Raw genomic sequence first — 21,943 nt, forward strand, 5'->3', positions numbered from 1 at the left:
CCCCACTGATTGCCAGGGTTGATTCAGCTGATCTGGTTGGCTAGGCGGGTGTCCCCTTCCTCCCTCACAGCTCCACGTGCATCCCTCCAGCAACCCTCCCACCTCATCCTGCTGAGCAGCTGGGACTGTGGGCACACACCACCACACCCGGCTAATTTTGTTTGTCTGTTTATTTATTTATTTAGAGATGGAGTCTCGCTCTGTCGCCCAGGCTGGAGTGCAGTGGCGCGATTTTGGCTCACTGCAACCTCTGCCTCCCGGATTCACGCCATTCTCGTGCCTCAGCCTCCCGAGTAGCTGGGACTACAGGCGCCTGCCACTACACCCGGCTAATTTTTTGCATTTTTAGTAGAGATGGGGTTTCACCGTGTTAGCCAGGATGTTCTCGATGTCCTGACCTCGTGATCTGCCCGCCTCGGCCTCCCAAAGTGCTGGGATTACAGGCGTCAGCCACGGCGCCCGGCCTTGTTTATTTGTTGTAGAGACAAGATCTCACTGTATTGCCCAGGCTGGTCTCAAACTCCTGGGCTCAAGCAATCCTCCCACCTCAGCCTCTCAAAGTGCTGGGGTTACAGGGATGAGCCACTGTGCCTGGCCCTTTTCTCTTTCCGTTGTTTCCAAGAAGGGAGAAGGAAACTAATATTTGTTGAGCATTTATTATGCACCAGGCAATGGGTTAAATTCTTGGCCTAGTAACGTCACTGAATACTATCATCCCTTCCATATTATGAGATAATTGAGGCTCACACAGGTTAAATAATTGACTTGAAGGAAGGACTAGATCTTAGCTTGGACTCTTCCAAATTCAGAATGGCGAATGTCCCTTTTGAACTAAAAAAGAAAAACTATAATTCAGAACCTAGTCACTGCCAGGTTTCTTAACACATAAACTTAAAACCACATCTGTGTAAAGCATACATTTGTATTTAAGTAAGACCTAAAATCAATTACCTGAATTATGCTCTAGACACATGCAATTACCTCCCAAATATTGATATGGTAGCATATGGTACTATAATTTTAACTATATTTCCACAGGTCTGACGCTGGGTGATAGCTGCAGCTGAAATGCTATCTTTCAAATATTATTGCTATTACTTCATTTAGTAATTGAAATGAACACTTCATACCCAGAACATGGAACTGAAAGTAATTCAGTGTTTCTCTCCCCACCCAGACACTAGGCATATGTGTCATTCAAGCTGTAGCATAAATTCGTCTTCCTTCTGGGAAGTAAGAGAGTAGGGGAACCTTAACATGTCCTCATATTACTGATAGAAAATATTCATTTTACAGATGTGGGATTCAGTGTTTGCACGCATAAGGAATTCAGAAAAACCACTTGGGAAACATAATAAGTATTAAATTATGTGCAATAATCACTCAAATTCAGTCAAACAAATGGTTAGCAATCAAATGCTGATCAAATACAGAAAAATTTTGAAAGTAACTGAAGGACGAATGTTAACTATTCTAATAAGAAAATCACTCTCAGATTAACATACTCTTACATTTGGCCTATGCTTTCTGATTAAAGGAAACTACTCTTGTCTAATCAAGCAACTTTAATCAAGAATGCTGGAGAAGCAACACACTGTCCCATCCAAAATACGAAACAGTGGCACACTTCAAGAGAACTGTCTCATAGCCTTTACTTTGAAGTCTGGATCGCCTATTATAGAAAATCTAGTCACACACTGAAATCACCTGGGACTTCTGTAGAGTCATTTTTATGACTGACACAGCTTGTTTGACCAGCATTTTCACTCATAAAAATAACTGGAAATAGTACTCTTTGACCTTTGTTTTTACTTTTTTTCTACTCATCTCAAAATTGTGTAACAGTAGGTATTAGTGTCTTTGAAGCTAAGGAGAATTGAGGGCAAGGAAGGAGAGAGGTTGTAGAAACAGTGAGATGATACCAAAAAACAAAAAATAAGACTTGAATCTTCATTCAGCTCCTGGGAAGACACATACTTTGGAGAATCTCATAATCAGAGATGTTAGATTATCCCAGTGTTATAAAACAGCATGCCGAATACTATTCCATTTAGGAAAAAATGTGTGTACACATACCTCTATATATGTATTATGTATGTATAAAATATATTATCTGATAGGTAATACATATGTGTGTTTGCGTATGCATGGAATTATATCTACTACACATATTATCTCCGTCTACATCAATAATGGCTATCTCTTGGTACTAGGAATTCAGGTGATTTTTTTTACTTTCTCCTCTATACTATCTACATTGTTTCTATTTTTTTTTTTTTTTACAAAGCATGTTATCATACGAAGCAACAAATCTGTTTTGAGAATTCTCAGTTGTATCAAGCTCAACAATCCTATACAGAGAACTAAAATATGATCTATATTTAGTGAAATAAAAAAGTTTAGCAGATAGCACAAGTCTAAAGTGGTTATTTGTGATGTTTGCCCTGGGGCATATTATGTCAAAATAATGAAAAGTGAAACATTAAACCAAATTTTAAAATCTATACCAGGACACTACTTGACTTTTGTTTCCCTTAATTGAGACACTCAACTGGCCAAACATTTTAGAGTTAAATAACAATAACAATAAAAATAAACATCTACAGAATGACCAGGATGTGCCTGGCACTCTTCTAATTTATTGCATTCTCTCCATAGCCCTACAACATAGATACTACACTGATCCCCATTATACAGAAGACGTAGAGAAGTTACATCAAACTGAAATGCAGGGAATTTAACATGGAAACTAAAAAGTCTAAAAAGGGGCAGAGGTAGGAGTCAGATTCAGGCAGTCTGATGCCAGAGTCTGTGCTCCTAAGTGTAGTACTTTACTGCTGAATCCTGTTACTGATTTGCAAAATCCTGAGAAGAAAGGGCATGGAAGATAATTTCCTTTTTTACTGAAAATAAATCCAATATGAGTCCATTACAGTAAGCATATAAATACATATATAATAAATAATAAAAGCACATTGTTTCTGGAAAGGCAAAGGCAGCCCACTTCAGGCGATTGCATCATAGTCCATTGTATTCAGCTGTGTTGACAGTGGAACATCTGTATACTCTAATATGAATGATTGCGGGAAAGTACGTTAATTATCTAATCATATTGTAGAATTTTAAAGATTTGACACATACTGTATTAGTCAGCATTTGCTGGATAACAAATCACCCCCAAGCTCAATAGGTGTCCAATGATCATTTCTTCTCATGCTTATGGGTCTTTAGGATAACCACAGGCTGGCTGATTTCAGCCAGGCTTAGCTGGACAGTTCTGTACCAAACTGCAGATGAGGCTGTACTTGGCTCCCCCACTGCAGGCTTGCTGCCTCATGTGTTCATTATGGGGCTCAGATGGAAGAGGTCACAGCTACCTGGGGAAAACTCTCTGTCTTTTGTTTTTGTTTTTGTTTTGAGACAGGGTTTCACTCTGTTGCTCAGGCTGGAGTGCAGTAGCGCAATCTCAGCTCACTGCAACCTCCCCTTCCTGGGTTCAAGCGATTCTCATGCCTCAGCCTCCCGAGTAGCTGGGACTGCAAGCATGCACCACCACACCTGGCTAATTTTTTGTCTTTTTAGTAGAGATGGGATTTTGCCATGTTGGCCAGGCTGGTCTCGAACTCCTGGCTTCAAGTGACCCACCAGCCTTGGCCTCTCAAAGTGCTGGGATTACAGGTGAGCCACTGCACCCAGCCAAAAACTCTCTTCTTATAGCCATGGCAGAAGCTCGGGAAACAGGCTCAATTGCACAAGCATGTCTCAAGCTTATGTCATCTTTGTTAATATGCCATTGGCCAATGTCAATCACCTGGTCCAGCCCAACAGCAATGGAGTATGGATTTCCCTTTATTCTGCCTCTAATGAGAAGGGAGGGAAGTGCATACTTGTGAGATAATCCAACTACCCCAGTGACTAAATCCTACTGTAACCACTTCCTCCTTTTTTTCCACTAAGGAATTCATCATGGGCTTACCGTAATACAGTACAGTGCCTGCCTCTTATTGTCTGCATTCATAAGTTAAGAAGTGGGTTATTTCCATGGTTATAGATGATGGCTCAGTATTTTCCTGAGTCAGGTGATAATGATGGATTTGGCAGTTTAAAACCTAGTTTAAGGAGGCATTTCTGTTCCTCTGGTGAAGTGACTCTATCCAGGTTTTGGAAAAACATATCCAGCTTTCACAGTCTGGACACTTATGAAACTGAACAGTAGTTATTCTGGCAGGGTGTGGCAGACAGTCTCAGGAAACCAAGAACCGGGATTGGGTGCTTACCTGGTGTTACTGAGCGAACGACCACTGGCTTTTCACTCCCTGCCACAAAACCAAATCCCAGCACTGGGTCCCTTCTCATCTCCACCTTCCGAGGAGCCGGAGGGATGATTTGGCAGCTCTCTAACCGAGGGTCGTCAAAAGGGATTGCCTGTGTCATGTGACTGTGGAGAAAGCACATACAAGAGAAACAAGGCATCAATGTATGTCTTAGGCATTGGCCTGGCAATCATATTCTCTTTAATTTCAAAACCTATTTTTTGTTAGAGAGTGAGAAAGATCTGGGGAGACCCATAGTCATGCTTCTTTCATGGCTCACTTGGGCCACTTTTGCTTCAGGCTTTTGCATTGGCTGTTCCTCCAACCCGGAAAGCCTGTCCTGCAGATATGCATATGGCCCAGCCTCACCTCACTCAAGCTTGTGCTCACATATGACCTTGAAGAGGACTGTCCTGGCCATACATTTTAAAAATGCAACCCCGCTCCCCAACACGCCTGATCCCCTTTACGCCCTTCTACTTCTTTTTTCCCCACAGCACTAATCATGTGCTAACGTGCCGTAGAATGCAGTTGGCTCTTGAACAATACAGGTTTGAGCTGCACAGGTCCACTTATACATAGATTTTCTTCCTCCTCTGCCACCCCTGAGACAGCAAGACCATCCCCTGTTCTTCCTTCCCCTTCTTAACTTACTCAATGTGAAGACGATGAGGATGGAGACCTTTATGATGATCTACTTCTACTTAATGATTAATACATGTATTTTCTCTTCCTTACGGCTTTCTTAATAACATTTTGTTTTCTCTAACTTTATTGTAAGAATACAGTATATGAGTATAATGCATATAACATACAAAATATGTGTTAATCAACTGTTATGTTATCGGTAAGACTTCTGGTCAACAGTATGCGATCAGTAATTGAGTTTTGAGGGCATCCAAAGTGATATGTGGATTTTTGACTGCATGTGGGGTTGGTGCCCCAAGCCCCATGTTGTTCAAGGGTCAACTGTATACTTAATTTTATAGTTATTTTTGTTGTTTTGCTCTATACACTAGAACAAACACTCTATGAGGGCAAGGAACTTGGTTTTATTCACTGATTTATCTCAGGTTGCTAGAAGAGTATCTGGCACATAGTATATTCTCATTAATACTTGGATTAATAAGTAGAGAAAAAGATTTCTTCGTGAAAAGCTATTTAGTTATAACTGATATGCTGAGAAATAACCTCAGAGGGTTTTAGACATTTAGAAGGTAATACCTATGGCTTCTGGCCCCAGCAAAATTGAAGTGGATTATTTTGGTGGTGACACACCATCCTGTTTCCAAATACATCTCCATTTCCAAAGAAGCTGAGAACTTAGCTCTTGGCATTTGTTCTCCGGGAAGATTTTCAAGTGGTTCAAATGAATCTTTTCATTAACACCTAAACTTCAGAAGTCTTATCAATAATCCCAACTTGAAATTTGTATAGCATTCAAAAATTTTCAAAATACTTCCACAAATATCTAATTTGATAAACAAATTGAGAATGAGAGGGCAGAACTGGTATTATTTTGTGGATTTTACCAATAAGAAAACTGAGATCAAAATACTAGTTTATTGTCACTAAGAGCCCATGGCTCGTATGCCAGAGGGTTGGGTCAAAGATTCACTCCCATGACTCTTAATGAAGTCTTCACTCATGCACATTGTTCAAGGCAGCCTTCTTTTGGGGAAAAGTTATTAGTCTGAATAATAGAAATCTCCTTAATGTAATGTAAGCTAAGATTATTTCAATGACACGGGTTTAATTCAAATTTCTCTCTATATAATCTTCTTCAATAAGTAAAAGAAGATCATTTAAAAATATCTTGGAAGATGCTACTCTATATGCCACCTGGACAACATATTGTTCAATGTAATAAAGATAGCAAAGAAGGAATCCTGTTGTCTTTCTGTGTAATTAATAAGAATGAGGTAAGATCAATGAAAACCTCCTAAGATCTGTCCTTTAGGTATATATCACTATCTAGGAAAACAAACATTTAAAATCCATTTTAAATAGAAAGGAAGTGCCTTTTCGACTTAGCTTCTCGGGAGGTGGAACGGTAGGAAAAAGAGAAGTGTTAGTTGAGAACTAACATGTTGTGCACCATGTGCTAACACTCATCTGTTACCTTATTTCATTCTTAAAATTCCTCTATGATGGAGGCAGTTTTACCCTACTCATTCCTTCTTTGCAAATGCCAAGATAGGAAAAATAACTTGGCCAAGGTCACGCTCTTCTCAGGTGTAAGCCAGGTGCAATCCATACCAGGTCTTCTGATTTGAAGTGTGGGGCACATTAGATAATTTGCAGAAACAGTGCAAAATGAAAATGTGGAGCCTTTCATTCAAACATGACTAATTTCAAGACAGCAGAACATTAAACCCAGTCCAGGGTCCTGTGTCACTGCTTGGGTCACACATCCATGATGCTGGCCCCGGTAGTGTGCTATCCCCAGTGTCCTACCACCATTCTATTAATAGAAAAGTCCAGGCTGAGATTGGTGGCATTATAGGGTAGGTTCAGGTGTTTTTCTGGACCCATAGATTAGACACGGCTACCATGATATGGTATATGCTTGAGATGATGAAGAGAGGTGGGCAGAACTCAGGTGAGCAGGAGATCAGATGGAGAGGCCTGGATGTCAGAGGACAGAATTCTAGACCCTGAGTGAGCCAGCAAAACCAATGCAGAGTGAGCCCCAGTGACCAGGGTAGGAGCCTCAGACAAGGCCCCAGGCTGGGAGGCACTAAGACACAGGGAAGAAGTGAGGAGGCCAGGGCTAGAACCCAGGACACTAGTAGGACCTCTGATACTCCCACAGTGGGCCCCAAAGGGTGGGAACTTGACCTTCAGACACTGATCCCTCCTGGACCTGAAACAGGCATGGCTGGGTATGCCTGTGGGAGAATGGGGCCACCTAGGCATGGTGGACACTTTGGTTCTCTGGTCTCCTCTGTAAGAAAGCACCATCTTAGAGTAAGACATTTTTGAGTCACATTTGAAAACAATTCTGTCCTTTTATCTCCAGATGAAAGAAGGGATGGAAAGAAGAAAGGAAGGGAGGGAGGAAGGAAGAATGAAAGGGAGAGAGGGAAGAAGGAAAATTTACATTTTTGGAAACTGGCCCTGAATTCTGTGTCTTCACCATTTTCCACAGCAGACATAAAATTGAGGAAGGTAAAGCTTGCTGAAGCTGGGTGACTTGCTAATGGTCACGTGTGTTTTAGAAACGAGGTTGGCGCAACTCTTGATTCCAAGCATAGAGAGGCACTGAGGAAGGTTTTTCCTTCTGCTATTGCTAGCTCTGTGAAAAGCTTAAGGCAGTGATTCCCAAACTTTGCTGCACATTAGAATCACTCAGGGAGCATTTCAAAACTCCTAATGCCCGGGTTACACTCCAGACCAACGGCATCAGAATATCTGGGATGCAAACCAGTATCAATTTTAAAAACATCTGCAGGTGATTCCCAAGTCCAGCAAAGTTTGAGAACCACTCTCCTGCCTAGAGAAGGGTGGGTTTTAGTACGCCCTCCAGACAATAGGAAACGAGGACACAAATGATGTCCCTGATTATCTCCTCTAGCAACCATTGTGAATGTATATTAAAATATTTAAAACTTCTGGAGCTTGATTACCCTCTTCCCACCACAGGAACAAGTAATAGTATCTAATGCATCATTCATTCAATAACTATTACGTTATTCTTTTATTGATACCTGACATTTATTAAACATTAATTTCATGCTAAGCATTGTTTGTTCTAAATGCTTTCCATATGTTAGTTCATTTAATTCTCCAAAACAACTCCACAATGCACTCATTTGTTCATTTAGTCAATTTGTAAAACGCCCACTGGATTCTCAGTTCTGGGATTGCACTGGGAAAGAAAGCAGACAAAAAAGAAAGTGTTCACGCTAGTGTTCAGAGACAAAGAAGAAACTAATACATTAGTAAAATAGATGGAAGAGCAAGTCATTATAAACACTAGGGAGAAAAATAAGGCAGGGAGGAAGGATAGAGAGCTGAGTGGGTGGAGTGGGTGGGTGAAGGTGCTGCAATGATCAGCAGGGGTCAGGAAACATTTCGGGGGGAGCACTTCCAACAGAGGGACCATGAAGCATAAAGGTTCTGAGGCATAACGTGCCTGATGTGAGCCTGCCCAGGAACAATCTGAAGGCTAGTGGCGCAGATAAGGATGTGGGGTTGGAGGCAGGGTGGTGAGGAGTAAAGAAGTGGTGGGAAGGAGGGGCACAGATCACATAGGCTCTTGGAAAGACTTTGTCTTTTGTTCTGAGTGGAAAAAGTAGACATGTGATCCAGCTGCCCTGCTGATGACAGGAGAGGGTACTGGTAGAAGCATTTCAGGGGCCGTTACATCAACCCCTGATGGTGGTGCCTTGGACCAGGGTGAGAGCGGCAGAAGCCGCAAAAATTGTTGTGCTTTTAATATATTTGGAGGCCACCCTGATAGACCAGGGGTGGGACTTCTACTCTGGAACCATTTTCCTGCACACGCCAGACATTCCCAGTGAGGATGGACCTATGAGCATGTTGCCTAATGCAAATCTCGTGTCCTGATGTATCCACATTATGAGAGACATTTTTCTCTTCAAGTAGGTGACACTTTCTAGTTTGTACAAGAAACAAATACATGCCCAGGTGCAGTGTGAACATGAGAACTGATATGATCGTTTAGTGAGAGACTTTGGAGCCAGACTGCCTGAATTCAAGTCCTGGCTCCCCTACTTCCTACTGATGTGACCTGCACGAATTACTCCATCACTCTATATTTCAGTTTTCTCATCTGTAAAATGGTGACAATGATAGTAACAAGTTCATAAGATAGTTGTGAAAACTGAATGAATAAACATAAAGCACTCAGCAAAATGTAAGCACATAGTAAGCACTCAAAAAGCATTGGCTGGAATGTTCTCACTTATAAGTGGGAGTTAAATGATGAGAACACATGGACACATAGAGGGGAACAACACATACTGGGGCCTACTTGAGGGTGGCAGGTGGGAGGAGGGAGAGGATCAGGAAAAATAACTAACGGGTACTAGGCTTAATACCTGGGTGATGAAATAGTCTGTGCAACAAACCCTCATGACATAAGTTTTCCTATGTAACAAACCTACACATGTGGCCTTGAACTTAAAATAAAAGTTAAACACAAAGTATTGATTGCTATTTTCATCTCTGGAGATCAATGAATAGAAAGCAGTCCGTTTCAGACATTATGAACACAGTCAGTCTTAAAATATGGAAATAAACTCAGTAACATTTAAAATACTTGCAGCCCAACTTTCTTAGTAAAATGCCTCACAAATCCTACATAAGCTTGGAGGCTTTCAATGTGAAAAATCCTATCAAATGCAATGACACAATAAATACAAATATACATTGATATACACCAGGCAATACTGTACCAGAACACAAAAGAATAAAAGAAGGTAGAAGAAAATCCAGGTGCTCTAGTGACTGGATCACTGTTAATATGTTTTTCTCAACCGTGTTTCTAAACCGTTAAGTGACCATTGAACATAGTGCCGAGGGCAAGCCTGAGTCTTGAGGGAAATAAGAAGCACTGATGATGTTCTATAATTAGGGGCGATACAGGCATACACCCTTTCAACCTCAGACGCTGCCATTCTCTGTGTCAACAGAGTCTTACACTGGCCTGTATTTCTTCATTGCTTTTTCCCCCTACCCAAATAAGGCTGGAAACACAACCAAATGTGTGCTGTGTGGTCACTGCTTGGTCTAGTGTTGTCATCTTTGCTAATGATATTTTGATTATTTTTGTTTTGCTTGCATGTTGAGGATAACCTTCCATTGGCATTCTCATTTTCTTTCGCAACGGGTTGTGTTTTCAGAATAAATTACCCAAAAATAATCAACCCCTGTCTCTTTTCCAGTAAGAATGAATCCCTACTAGCATGTTCCCCATGAAACATCATTTGACCCTCTGTAACAAGGCAAGCAGTTTTTGGCCCTGTACTTGCAACATTCTTTTTTTGAATAAAGATGCTTGAGTCCTTGTTTGATGAGGTGAAAAAGCAACTTTTTTTTTTTTTTTTTTTATCACCTGCATCATGAAGATGTGTCTGTTGTTGCTGATGCTGAGACTAGAAGTATACAATTGATGAGCTATTCAAACCTCCATTCTCCGTCCCCAACCTTCTCTAAAAACACACACAGATAGGCCAGGAGTCTATGACCCGAAAAATACAGAGTATATTAATTGAAATGGAAAATGTGTCTATCAAGATAAAGTGAGCAATCTTCCTACTTCTGACAGATTTCATTTCAAAAGGAATGACAGAAATCCTGCTGCCTAACTCCCCATAACAAAAGGAAAGGGCTTTCCTTGAACTCTTGGAGCCCTTCTTTCTCAGCAGAAATAAAACAGTGATACACCCAATGTGTCACAAATAATTGCTTTGACTAGTAGAAAGCACCCTGTGTGAAAACCTAAAGTCATTCCAGTTTTTGATGCACTCATTAAAGACTGCAAAGTCGTTTTCAAAATATGTGCTGAGTGGAAGGATTCCGGAAGGAAAATCCAAATTCAGAAGCCATTACCTTTGGTGTGGAGGTTAAAGAATCTGGGAAGATAATGGCAGGTAGGCTATCTGGGTAGTTAAGACTGGATCACAAATAGGTGTAACTACTTATGGAGTATAAACATTTTTGTGCCCAAGTTATGCTTGAGGTCATTGTTGGCGTTAGCTTTCAGGGGTGACCAACTATGATTACAGGAGAGGACCAAGCATAAATATATGCTCTTATCTTGGTAGCACTGGTCTATGTCGTAGACTGACTTAGTCTTGATTTGCTTCCTAGGTCATGATTTGCCACTAGATGCCACATTCCTTTCCAGTACCTACCCACTATATACAGTACATGTTTCTCTGCCCCTTGACTCTGCTAACATCCTATCGCCCTAAGCATGTCCCATGATGGAGCCCAGATGTGACGAGTAAAAAATGTTAGTTTGTTTGGGCATCTGTTCTTACTGCCCACCATCATCACAAGAAGGCCCTCTCAAGGTAACGGCTGCCCTTTCAGCCTGTTCTCTATAATGACCAGAGCCTACACCTCAGTGAGAAGCTAAGTGTAGCAGAGCTGCCCAGCCCCCAAGCCTAGATCAGCTACCTGAATAAGGGATAAGACATGATGATGGTTTTATGACACTGAATTTGGGAGATGTTTGTTATGTACCAAAAGCTCATGCATCTAGTCTGCAAATAGTGCTTAAAATAATATTTATTAATAAATACCCTGAAGTTCCACATGTCAAAAGGATTTTCTCCAACAACTTCATTCCCCATGTGATTCATGACTAAGTATGTTACATTGGACAAACACCACAGACACTTCCAAAGGAAACTTCTCCCCTTATTATCCTTGGTGACATGGCAGCCACAGGGACCCCATAGTCTATTCTTCACCATCTTCCCACATCCCTGACTGGATTTGGGCTTGGGCACAGTAGGGCTGCAAAATTCATAAGCCCTGCTGTGGCCTTGGAGGGGGCCTAACATGGAAAACTTTGACCAAAAGTGCTCATCTATGTAAACCAGAGTTCCTCAGAGCAAGAATTTAAGTAGGAAGAATAAAAGAAAGCAAAGTATGGATTGTTAAAGTTCATAGGTTACAACTGAGAGAGGTCATGAGGCATTTTAGAACCCCATGATAGGTTTCGAGTGAGTCAAAATGATGATAATGTGTGTGGTAAAATAATATATTGAAAATATATTTTTTGCTTTGTTCTCATTGGGTTTTTTCCACTCCCAGGTCTAATAAAGTAGACAGGTCTTTTGCAGACTCTTGCTTTAGGGGTGACGCATTTGTCAGGGCTCAAAGCAAAAGTTGACTGCTTATAACTCTTTCCTACTTTTGTTTCCTGAAAGTCTGAGCAGCTTGGTTCAGGAAGCAAGGGTAGAAGACCCCTGAGAGGCGGCAGCAACTTCAGGAGAAACAGCTTGGTGGGATGCCTGGCAAGGCACCACGACTTAGGTCTGAGCCTAAGAAACGGCAATCAGTGAACTTCAGGGAATCACACAGATTTGAATCAGAGTATCTTAGGAGCACGTAATGTGGGTTGAAACCATAAAGCCCTGGTCAAATTTCTTCTCTGTGTAAGATTCCCAGAATTCCCAGAAATTGTGAATATTCAACATGATTACATTTGAATTGCTAACCAGCAGGAATGTAATACGATCACACAAGTGAATTTAGGAATAAGATTTATATGTGCTACACAAGAAAAAAGAAACCATCTTTGTCGGAACGAAGACGGGAGTTGGAAGAGAAGTTACTAAACTTGGAGAGAGATCACTCTGTGGAGCAATGTCAGGATAGAAGATCCAGGAACCCTCTCTAATCAGGACCCTAAACCTTCTCTGCATCTGGAACTACTGCCTCCTGCTGCCGCTTCCCCTAAGGCTAGGCAGCTCAGCCACTCTACATTTTCATTCTCATATGTACATGGGATTCCATCTCTCTTATGATATACATATTTTTGCACTCAACTCCCATTTTTGAGCAAGCCTCTGTCCCTTGGGATCAAAAGAGCCAAACCAAATCCCTTCACTAGAAATAAGTTAAATTTTCTATGAACACACATAACTGCACATCATATATTTTCAGCTCACATAACATGGTGAATTGCACACTTTTTGCCTTCATGAATATGCATACTGGGGTTCAGAAGAATTTAACCTTCACTAATCAATTCCACAGGCCACTGTCAGTCAATTCCCACAACATTGTCAGGAGCATTTAAAGATTTAGAACTGTTTAATCAAGCTTGGAAACTTACATAGTACTTGAAAAGCCAAGAGAATCCAGAACAATTAAATTTAAAATCACAAAATGTTTAGAAGAATCTTGTTGGATAATTTTAGGAGGCTTTGAAATAAATGAGGCTTCTTTTTAATGGGTAGACTAAATGTGATAATTTTAGTTTTCTCCAAATTAATTTACAAATTTAATGCCATCCAATAAAGATATTTCAATAGTCCTTTTTAAAAAAATTCAACAATGAGAATTCTAAATTTTACATAATGCTATAAAAGAACACTCTAAACAAGAAAAATGCTATGGTTGTCTAGCCCTACAAGATACCAGAACTTATTATGAAACGACAATTCTTAGAATCCTATGATACTGGCACCAAATATAGCAAAATGTACAACAATGGAGTAGTAGCTTTGACTAGAACAAAACGAGGCTTCCAGGGTAATTGAAGTACTTTAGCATATCAACAGTGTGGTTGTTTTTGAAACAAAATGATTAAAATAAAGTAGAGCGGCTATGAAAATCTTTTGTCTGACAAAGGGGTTGTTGGTTAGCTGGTGACAATGAACTAAAAGATTTGTCTTTTCAGGGTAAAGAAGACACAGCAAAGAGTGAAAGCAACTTAGTTTGTCAAAATAAACTTGGATTGTGGTCTGAATGTAGGGAAACAGATGTTTAGACATAACAACAGTTATGCGATTGTTTTATTGAAAATTATGCAAATATGCATAGATAAAAACTGCAGTCTTTGAAAACTTGAAAATGGATTTGTCTAACCTGTTTAAAAATCTTCCAAATGAAGCATTTCAGTGGATTGTGAACTCACTTGTTAAGTGTGATAAAAAGGCAATATCTTCCATTTGGTTTGTAAGTACAGCTGACAGACATCAAAGAAGATGGAAACTTTCCAGACGAATGTCAACAAAATCTCTTGCATAGATGAGATTGAAAAATGGTATTTCATGATCTAGTAAGCAAGTTGGTGCCCTACTTTGTCCATTTGCCTCTTCTTATGTTTCTGCAGTTCTTTTTTTCCTCCAATAACAATGATTAAAACCAAATAAAGAAATAAGCTGAACATGCAACCAGACCTTCACATTTTTACTCAACGAAATGTTAAACCCAGATGTTCAAAAATAAATCAGCATCCTTGATCACTTTATCATTTAAAATACTGATTTTCAATGCAGCAGTGATAGCAAAATATTTAAGTGATTAAAATATATATTTTACCTTCAACACCTCATTTTAACATCTTCTTAACGTATATTTTATATTCTCCATAATATGTTATTTATAGTGTAGCAGGACTAGCGGCAGACAAAACTCCTCAGACACCAAGTTAAAGAAGGAAGGGGTTTATTTGGCTGCGGGGCATCGGCAAGACTCTTGTCTCAAGAGCGGAGCTCTCCGAGTAAGCAATTCCTGTCCCTTTTAAAGGCTCACAACTCTAAGGTGGCGCGAGTGAGAGGGTTGTGATTGATTGAGCAAGCAGGGGATTACGTGACTGGGGGCTGCATGCACTGGTAATTAGATGGGAACAAAACAAGATAGGGATTTTCACAGTGCATTTCTATACAATGTCTGTAATCTATAGATAACATAACCGATTAGGTCAGGGGTCGATCTTTAACTACCAGGCCCAGGGTGCAGCGCCGGGCTGTCTACCTGTGGATTTCATTTCTGCCTTTTGGTTTTTACTTCTTTCTTCGGAGGCAGAAATTGGGCATAAGATGATATGAGGGGTGGTCTCCTCCCTTAATAGTAGTACATATATATAAACTATGAATACATTAATACACATTTTGGGCAGTACATGTTCAAAACTTATTTTAGTGACAGGACTACAAAAGTAAAAAAATGTAAGGATTTCTGTTCTGTATGATCCAGAGAGTTCCTAACTTCCGGTGTGAGCCCAAAAGGTGTTTTACATATTCAAACGTGATGGACAGAATCATTGATATCACAAAGCTCACCACAGCCCTTGAAAAGTCCCACTCTCACATTCAGAAATATTCAGTGGCATTTTTAGAAACCTAAAAATGAAGTTAGATTGGAAATGTAACCACCCCAAACCTTTCTAAGGTGTCAATATCCATTGCTTACAGAGAACATAATTATTGCATGGCTGGGCAGACTTTTTCTTCTTAACTGATTACTTATATGTTTTCTTACCTGGAGAAAAACGCATTTTTGAACAAAAGGCTTGATAACAATGAGCAAAGTCTTTATCGATCATGTTAAAATCATCATTTTAGGTCTGAGAGTTTGTCTCTATCAAATTGAATTCTATCCATATTTTAGGGCAGTAGTTGAGGAGGAGGATTGAAGACACAGCAGGTCTCCTCCCCATCCTAAGGGGCTGTTGTATGTCCTCCCAGTCCGTGTGTATTCTTTGAAAATTTACATTATAGTTTTATACTTGGAAAGTGAAAAGAACCCCATGGTTTTGGTAAGTACAAACTACAAGAATATGTGTTACAGAAATTGTGATCTAAGACACATGTCAAACACGAATTAATTTTGACAAAAGAGATATTTTTGGAGAGTTGATTGGCCACACTTTGTAAATTTCACAATTCTATAATCTTTACATAAAGAATTTTTAAGAAGTGATTACATAATAAAGGCTCACTTTGATAACTAAAAACTTCTGATGGAAGTTAAAAGGGGCTGGTAAGGAAATCACAGAATCAAAGGTTTGAGTTAACAGTTGTTTTAATTAAGAACTCGCGATCTCTTGATCTTTTCTGCATTGAAATTGTTATTTCTAGCCCTTACCTAAATAATTCAGGTTCCTTAGACTGTCCAACTTTACACATCTTTTCTGTTTTGGGTTTTGCTTGTGTTTCTCTTGTTCTGAGCCTTGTACATGTGAACTGAATCTCACCTCCCTGCCCTCAACCCCACCAGCAGCATTGCTGCCCTGAGAGCTTCATCCTTATGATTGCATCACATGGGACTTTGGCAAATGCCTGAGGGTTACAGTTCAAAGGACCATGAGGTTTATATGTCTAGACTAATACATTTTTCCAGTCATGCTTTCCACTTCAGAAAATGAGATGCAATAAATCAAAGATCTATTAGGGCTTGTACAAATTGACGTCCAAGATAGGTTCCATTAATTCATGGTCAAATTTATCCTTCAAGGACTCAGTTCTATTTGTCAATACCACTACTGAAAACCATTTCCACAATTAGTCTTTTATCAACAGCCAGTTCATCCACCCAGAGAGATTTTTGTCATCATTAAAGACGATAAATTTAGAGCTGGCAAAATGTTTATTGACTGTGCTTTGTTAATGTAATTGTAGTATCTGAAAGGGCAAGATGTTTGTCAGTTTCCCTAAAGCTCCAAAATCCCTACAGTTAGGCTGGTAATCAATTCTGTTAATTGAGTTCAGTTTAATGTGTTTAAGAGATGACTTTTATGTTAATGATGCTCTAATGTGTCAGAGGCAATAATAATCAAGTCACACCCATGGGTTGATAGAGATGCTGAACAGAGCTGGTAGCTCTCAACCTTCCCTCCTACCACCAACCCCAGATAGGCATTGCTCCCAAGGAACACTGAAGCTTAGATTGAGACTTACCAGTGATTATAAATTAAAAAGACAAGTAATAGAGACAATAAATACCCTGAATTATATGCTCTGTTTGGTATTATAATAATCAGTGTAAACAGTATGCTATCCACATGAGTGTAAGTTACTGTGAATTCAATTCTAGAGATGCTACAGGACACTTTGAATACCCTTATCAAAATCTGTTCCTGGAGAATAAATGGTATAACCACATTGGAAAACTATGTAGCAGAAAGCTAAAGTTTGTATTCTCAACCCCGACTTCTGAGCTACTGGGTAGGATCCAGGGGTAGGGATCTTCAGATCATGTCAATGGTCTTTCCTGGACACTTGGAGATAGTCTTGTGATTTCAAGAGTGCACTCCTGCTAGAAGCTAAAGGTGTTTATAAGCAAGGTCAACCTCAAGAGAAAGTGGGCTGGGAGGAAACCAGAGGACTTAGTTGTTCAGACCCATTCAAGCAGGGAAGGTTTTCTATTTCAGCAGGGAGAAGAGAATAGTCACTGAGAGTAAAATGATCACTATCTTCCAAGATTATGAATTTCCCATTACCTGTATTCATTTCAAAATAAAAATATGAAAATAATTAAAGAAACACAATGATTTTGATGCTATTTGCTTAATGGCATCCCTGATATCAATTTTGATGCTGTTTGCTTAAAAGTATTTCATTTTCCAGGCTCAATTTATCTAAATTGAGTTTGCCTTTTGTCATACTAAGAGAACTCAAAGAAAACTTTTACTTCATTTTATGTTGTTAGATTCATTTGGATAAGCTCACAATAGCTCAAATTTTCAGAGGCCATACATGCTTAATAGCATAGTAAAATTTTTAAAGAGCTCAATTATTTTCCAGAATAATTAACATGTGTCAGCAGTATCCATTTTACTAGATGCAGATTTCTTATGATCATAATTGATGTTTAACAAAATTTGGAGCATGGGCATTTTTAATGACATATGTTTAGCAATTTTATGGGTATCTAATTAACTTGTCATAGTAGTATTCATTTAATTCCATTTAAAGGCTGAAAACTACTTTCAACCTTTATTAGTCTGACTTATTCTCTGGGCCACACAAGCCATGGGGGAAACAAATCAATGACCCAGGATAAAACTCTGGGAGATTTTTCCCCATCCATCTTCACTTTTGAAAAAAGGGCATTATAGCTCTTTATGCCTTTCTGTCTTCCTCACAAGGAAGACATTCAATTCTCTTCAATAATTGACGTTCATGTTATCTAGCCTTTCAGTTGGATTTGTTTAATCAGGCACTGTGCTAGGCCCTGGAGAAAAGAACCATTACCTTAACAGTAGCAGCTGCTGCTAACATTTCCTGAGTTTGCCAAGAGCTACTCTCAATTATTTATATGTATTACCACATTCATTTTCACAATGAACCTATGAGATGGGTGTTATTCTTACAGTCATTTACAGTTGAGGAACAGATTAGTAAAGTAACTGGACTTTGGACAGTTAGTCAGAATCAGTGAAGGGAGTCCCCACTGAACCATTACATTATGGAACACACATTCTCTAAAATAAACTAATAAATAGTGCAATGGAATAGAAATAGTCACAAACTAAAGCATGAGGGCAATTCAAATCTCAGGGAAAGAATAAACTATTGTTTAAAATGGGGTTAACTAAATACAGTATCTATATAGAAAGTCAATAAGCTAGATTTGCACACATACCATACACAAGGTTTCCTATATGTATTAGGTGTAAAACATTTAACCTATGAAAGCACTAGAAGAAAATACTACTAAATAATACCTTTAGAGTCTAGGAGTAGGAAGGACATTTCTAAGCATGATGTGAAACCCAGAAGCTACAAAGGAAAAGACGAACAGGTTCAATCACACAGTAATTTAAAATATCAAAAGCATAAGCAAAGTTACAAGGCAAATGACACATTGGAAGGGAATATTTGCAACATATGAAACAGACAAATACATAATATACACAATAAAGAACTTGTAGAATTCAAAAAGAAAAGGCAACTCAATTAAAAAAAATGAAGTGCATGACCAGGCACATAGATAAAAATAATACAAATGGCCAATAAAGTTCTGAATGACACTCATTCTCGTTAATAAATGCAAAGTAAAAATTCTGATATAGCATTTCCCTTCCCTAGAATTTGAAGTATAAGTTTGTGCAACCTGTTTCTGAAGGGCTATCATAAGTTTTTGAAATTAAAATGCATATATTATGTGTCTTAGCAAACTCATTTCTAGGCCTAAATTGTGTAAGATAACTGGATAGAGCCATGTGCCTTAGGTTGTGTACTGCAGCACTTCACTGGAAAAAAATAGAAACATGAGACTGAGGGAATATTCTTAGAAATTAAACAATTTCATACTCAATTCAGTAAAAAGCCTGAATGATAAAATTTTTAAAAATCTTCCAGAAAGTTGAATAAAAAGACAAAGTCTCAGAAATATGAGAGAAAAGAAAACATTTATAGGTGATCAATTCAAAAGATCCAATACACAATTGATAGGAATTTCTAAAATAGAAAACAGAGAACAATAAGGAGAAAGGAATTATTTTTTAAAAAGAATCTGAAAAGTCCCTGATCCGAATGGTCTGAAAACAGCCTGAGAGCTTGACAATAAAAATGTCTTCACACCTGGAAGCATCACAATGGAAGTTTAATATACCAAAGATAAATAAATTATCCTTAAAACAGTAGAGAGAAAAGATACATTCAGGATAAATGAATGAGAATAGATCATTATTTGACTGTGGGACCTGGAGACCCAAAGGCAATGTAGCTTACCTTGAAGCTACTGTGGAAAAATCATTTTCAATCTAGATTTCTAGGTTAAGTGAGGGGTCAGAATAAAGACATTTCCAGACACACAAAAATTTAGAACGCTTACTTCCCACACATCTTTTTAAAGCAAGTGATCTGAAGATGTGCTCTAACAAAATCAAGAGATAGAAAGGCATGGGATTAAGGAAACAATGGATCCAACACGGGAGGAGAAGGAAGCAAAGTCAAGGATGCCAGTCTTGAACGAGGCCTAGGAAGTCATCAACCCAGGTTAGAGTGGGAGGAAGAATTGAGGAGAAAGGTGCTTGGGAAAGAAGGTGGTTCCAGAGATTTGACTCTATTTTTGAGAAGGGCAAAGCATTTTTAACACAGGACATGCAAGGGAGAAAATGAAAAACTGTCAGAGACTGCTAGAAAAATAACAAAAACCCCTTTTCAATAGTGGCAATATAACCAGCAATAATTAGCTATATGGTGAATAATATTTCCTTAGTACTAAAAATAAAAACCCTCCAGTGAGTTTAAAAATTTTAAATAAACCTATAAATAAGGCACAAAAGACACCGTAATGGTTATGGAACAATTGTGAATGTTTTCAACCATTGTATTATTAAAGACAAACTATGGAAGACAAAAGGTGGAAAAAGAAAGGATAAGGAGAAGTAAGCAAGAAGGGTGCGAGAATTATATTTTCATCTCACTAAGTGGAATTACTAATATCAGGACATGCTGTTTATAGTAGAAAGAAAAAGAAAGAAATGTATAATTTATCATTTAAAATTACGAAGTTAACTGGCAGTTACAGAATTACACTGGAGAAAGAGAAGTGTGTAGGGGCAGAAAGGTAATGATACCTTTCCTCACCCATCATAAGGGTCATGGCTGACATTCCTATAACCAAAGATAGGTTAATAAGAGAAAAACATAAATGTATTTAGTCAACATTTTACATTACATGGGAACCTTCATTAATGAAGACCCAAAGACCCAGGGAATACTGTCTATTTTTATGCTTAGGTTCGACAAAGAATAGAGTCATGTAGCAATGTGATTAGACAAAAGGGTATGATCTAATGGTAATAGACTAAGGGAAAAACCCAGCAAGGCCTGTCTGTCCAGATATTTCTTGACCTCTCTCTGTAGCTTTCCTTCCTTTGGGGTATGGGGCAGGAATCCTCCAAAATGAAGGTCTTCAAGGGAGAAGAGAGACAGTGACCTTTCTAGGTTTTATGGCTTGCATTGTGGGAGATGGGTTCTGGTTCCTATGACCTGTCTTGAAGAAGAGGAAATCTGGTTTATATGACTCTCTTTGGGGCAGAAAGAGAGGCAGGACACAGAAGGGCAGGAGAAAGTCAGAAAGACCTTGCTTCTGAGGTCCTTCCAATCTTCTTTAGTTCAAAGTACTTAGCATGTCAAGGCACCATACTTTGGAGTATCAAGTCCTGAGCCTCAACAAGTGCAAGAAAGAGGTAGGGTACAGTGCAGCTGAGCTAGCCCTTATTTTGCAGAGTAAGTAATCAGTAGATAAGGCCTAAAATTGGTAAGCCTAGAAATACAAAATTAAGCACGTTATTTAGATCAAGGGTTGGCAAACTTCTTCTGTAAAGGGCCCAGATAGACTTTGCAGTTCATCTGGTCTTGATCACAATGACTTAACTCTGCCATTGTAGCACAAAAGCAGACACAGATAATGTATAAATAATGAGCATGGTGGATGTTCTCATAAAACTTTATTTATAAAAACAGGCAGAGGGCCAGATTTGGCCTGTGAGCCATAGTTTGCTTACCCCAGATGTAGATATACAGTTGACTCTTGAACAGCATGAGTTTGAACTGCATAGGTCCACATATACATGGATTTTCTTCCACCTCTGCCACTCCTGAAAAGCAAAGCCAACCCCTCCTCTTCTTCCTCCTCCTCAGCCTGCTCAGCATGAAGATGATGAGGATGAAGAACTCTATGGTGACTCATTTCCATTTAATTAAGAGTAAATATATTTTCTCTTCCTTACAATGTTCTTAATAACATTTTCTCTTCTCTAGCTAACTTTATTGTAAGAACACAGTATATAATATATATCATAAACAAAATTTGTGCTAATCAACTGTTTCTGTTATTGCTAAGGCTTCTGGTCAACAGTAGGTTATTAGTATTTAAGTTTTGGAGGAAGTCAAAAGTTATATACAAATATTTGACTGTTTTGGGGGTCAGCCCTCCAAACCCCTGCACTGTTCAAGGGTCAACTGTATATGCGAAATCATCACATTTATAAAAATGATAGAGCATGATTTTCCAAAGTATCATTAGGGAAATATTAAAGGTTAATACTTAAACTTCCTTCTTCATTTGACTTTTAGGAGGAATCTTCTCTCTTTTCAGAGTCATGTCAAGAGCACAAGTGCTTCATGTTGGTGGTCTTTTCCCAACATTTAGGGTGGGAAAGGCCAGTGGATGAAATGCAC

The 21,943-nt window shown here is 39.0% G+C and overlaps 1 protein-coding gene across 2 annotated transcripts in view; it reads right to left on the bottom strand.

The window, feature by feature from the left end:
- Window positions 1-21,943, bottom strand: part of LOC116271976 (FERM and PDZ domain-containing protein 4-like) — a 488,004-nt gene that overhangs the window by 7,050 nt on the left and 459,011 nt on the right. For both annotated transcript variants that reach the window (XM_031660763.1, XM_031660762.1), the window contains exon 3: window positions 4,278-4,438. In XM_031660763.1, coding sequence (XP_031516623.1) covers window positions 4,278-4,438 — 161 coding nt within the window. The remainder of the gene's footprint in view (window positions 1-4,277; window positions 4,439-21,943) is intronic.

The sequence above is a fragment of the Papio anubis genome, chromosome X, assembly GCF_008728515.1.
Source record: "Papio anubis isolate 15944 chromosome X, Panubis1.0, whole genome shotgun sequence".
Lineage (NCBI taxonomy): Eukaryota > Metazoa > Chordata > Mammalia > Primates > Cercopithecidae > Papio > Papio anubis.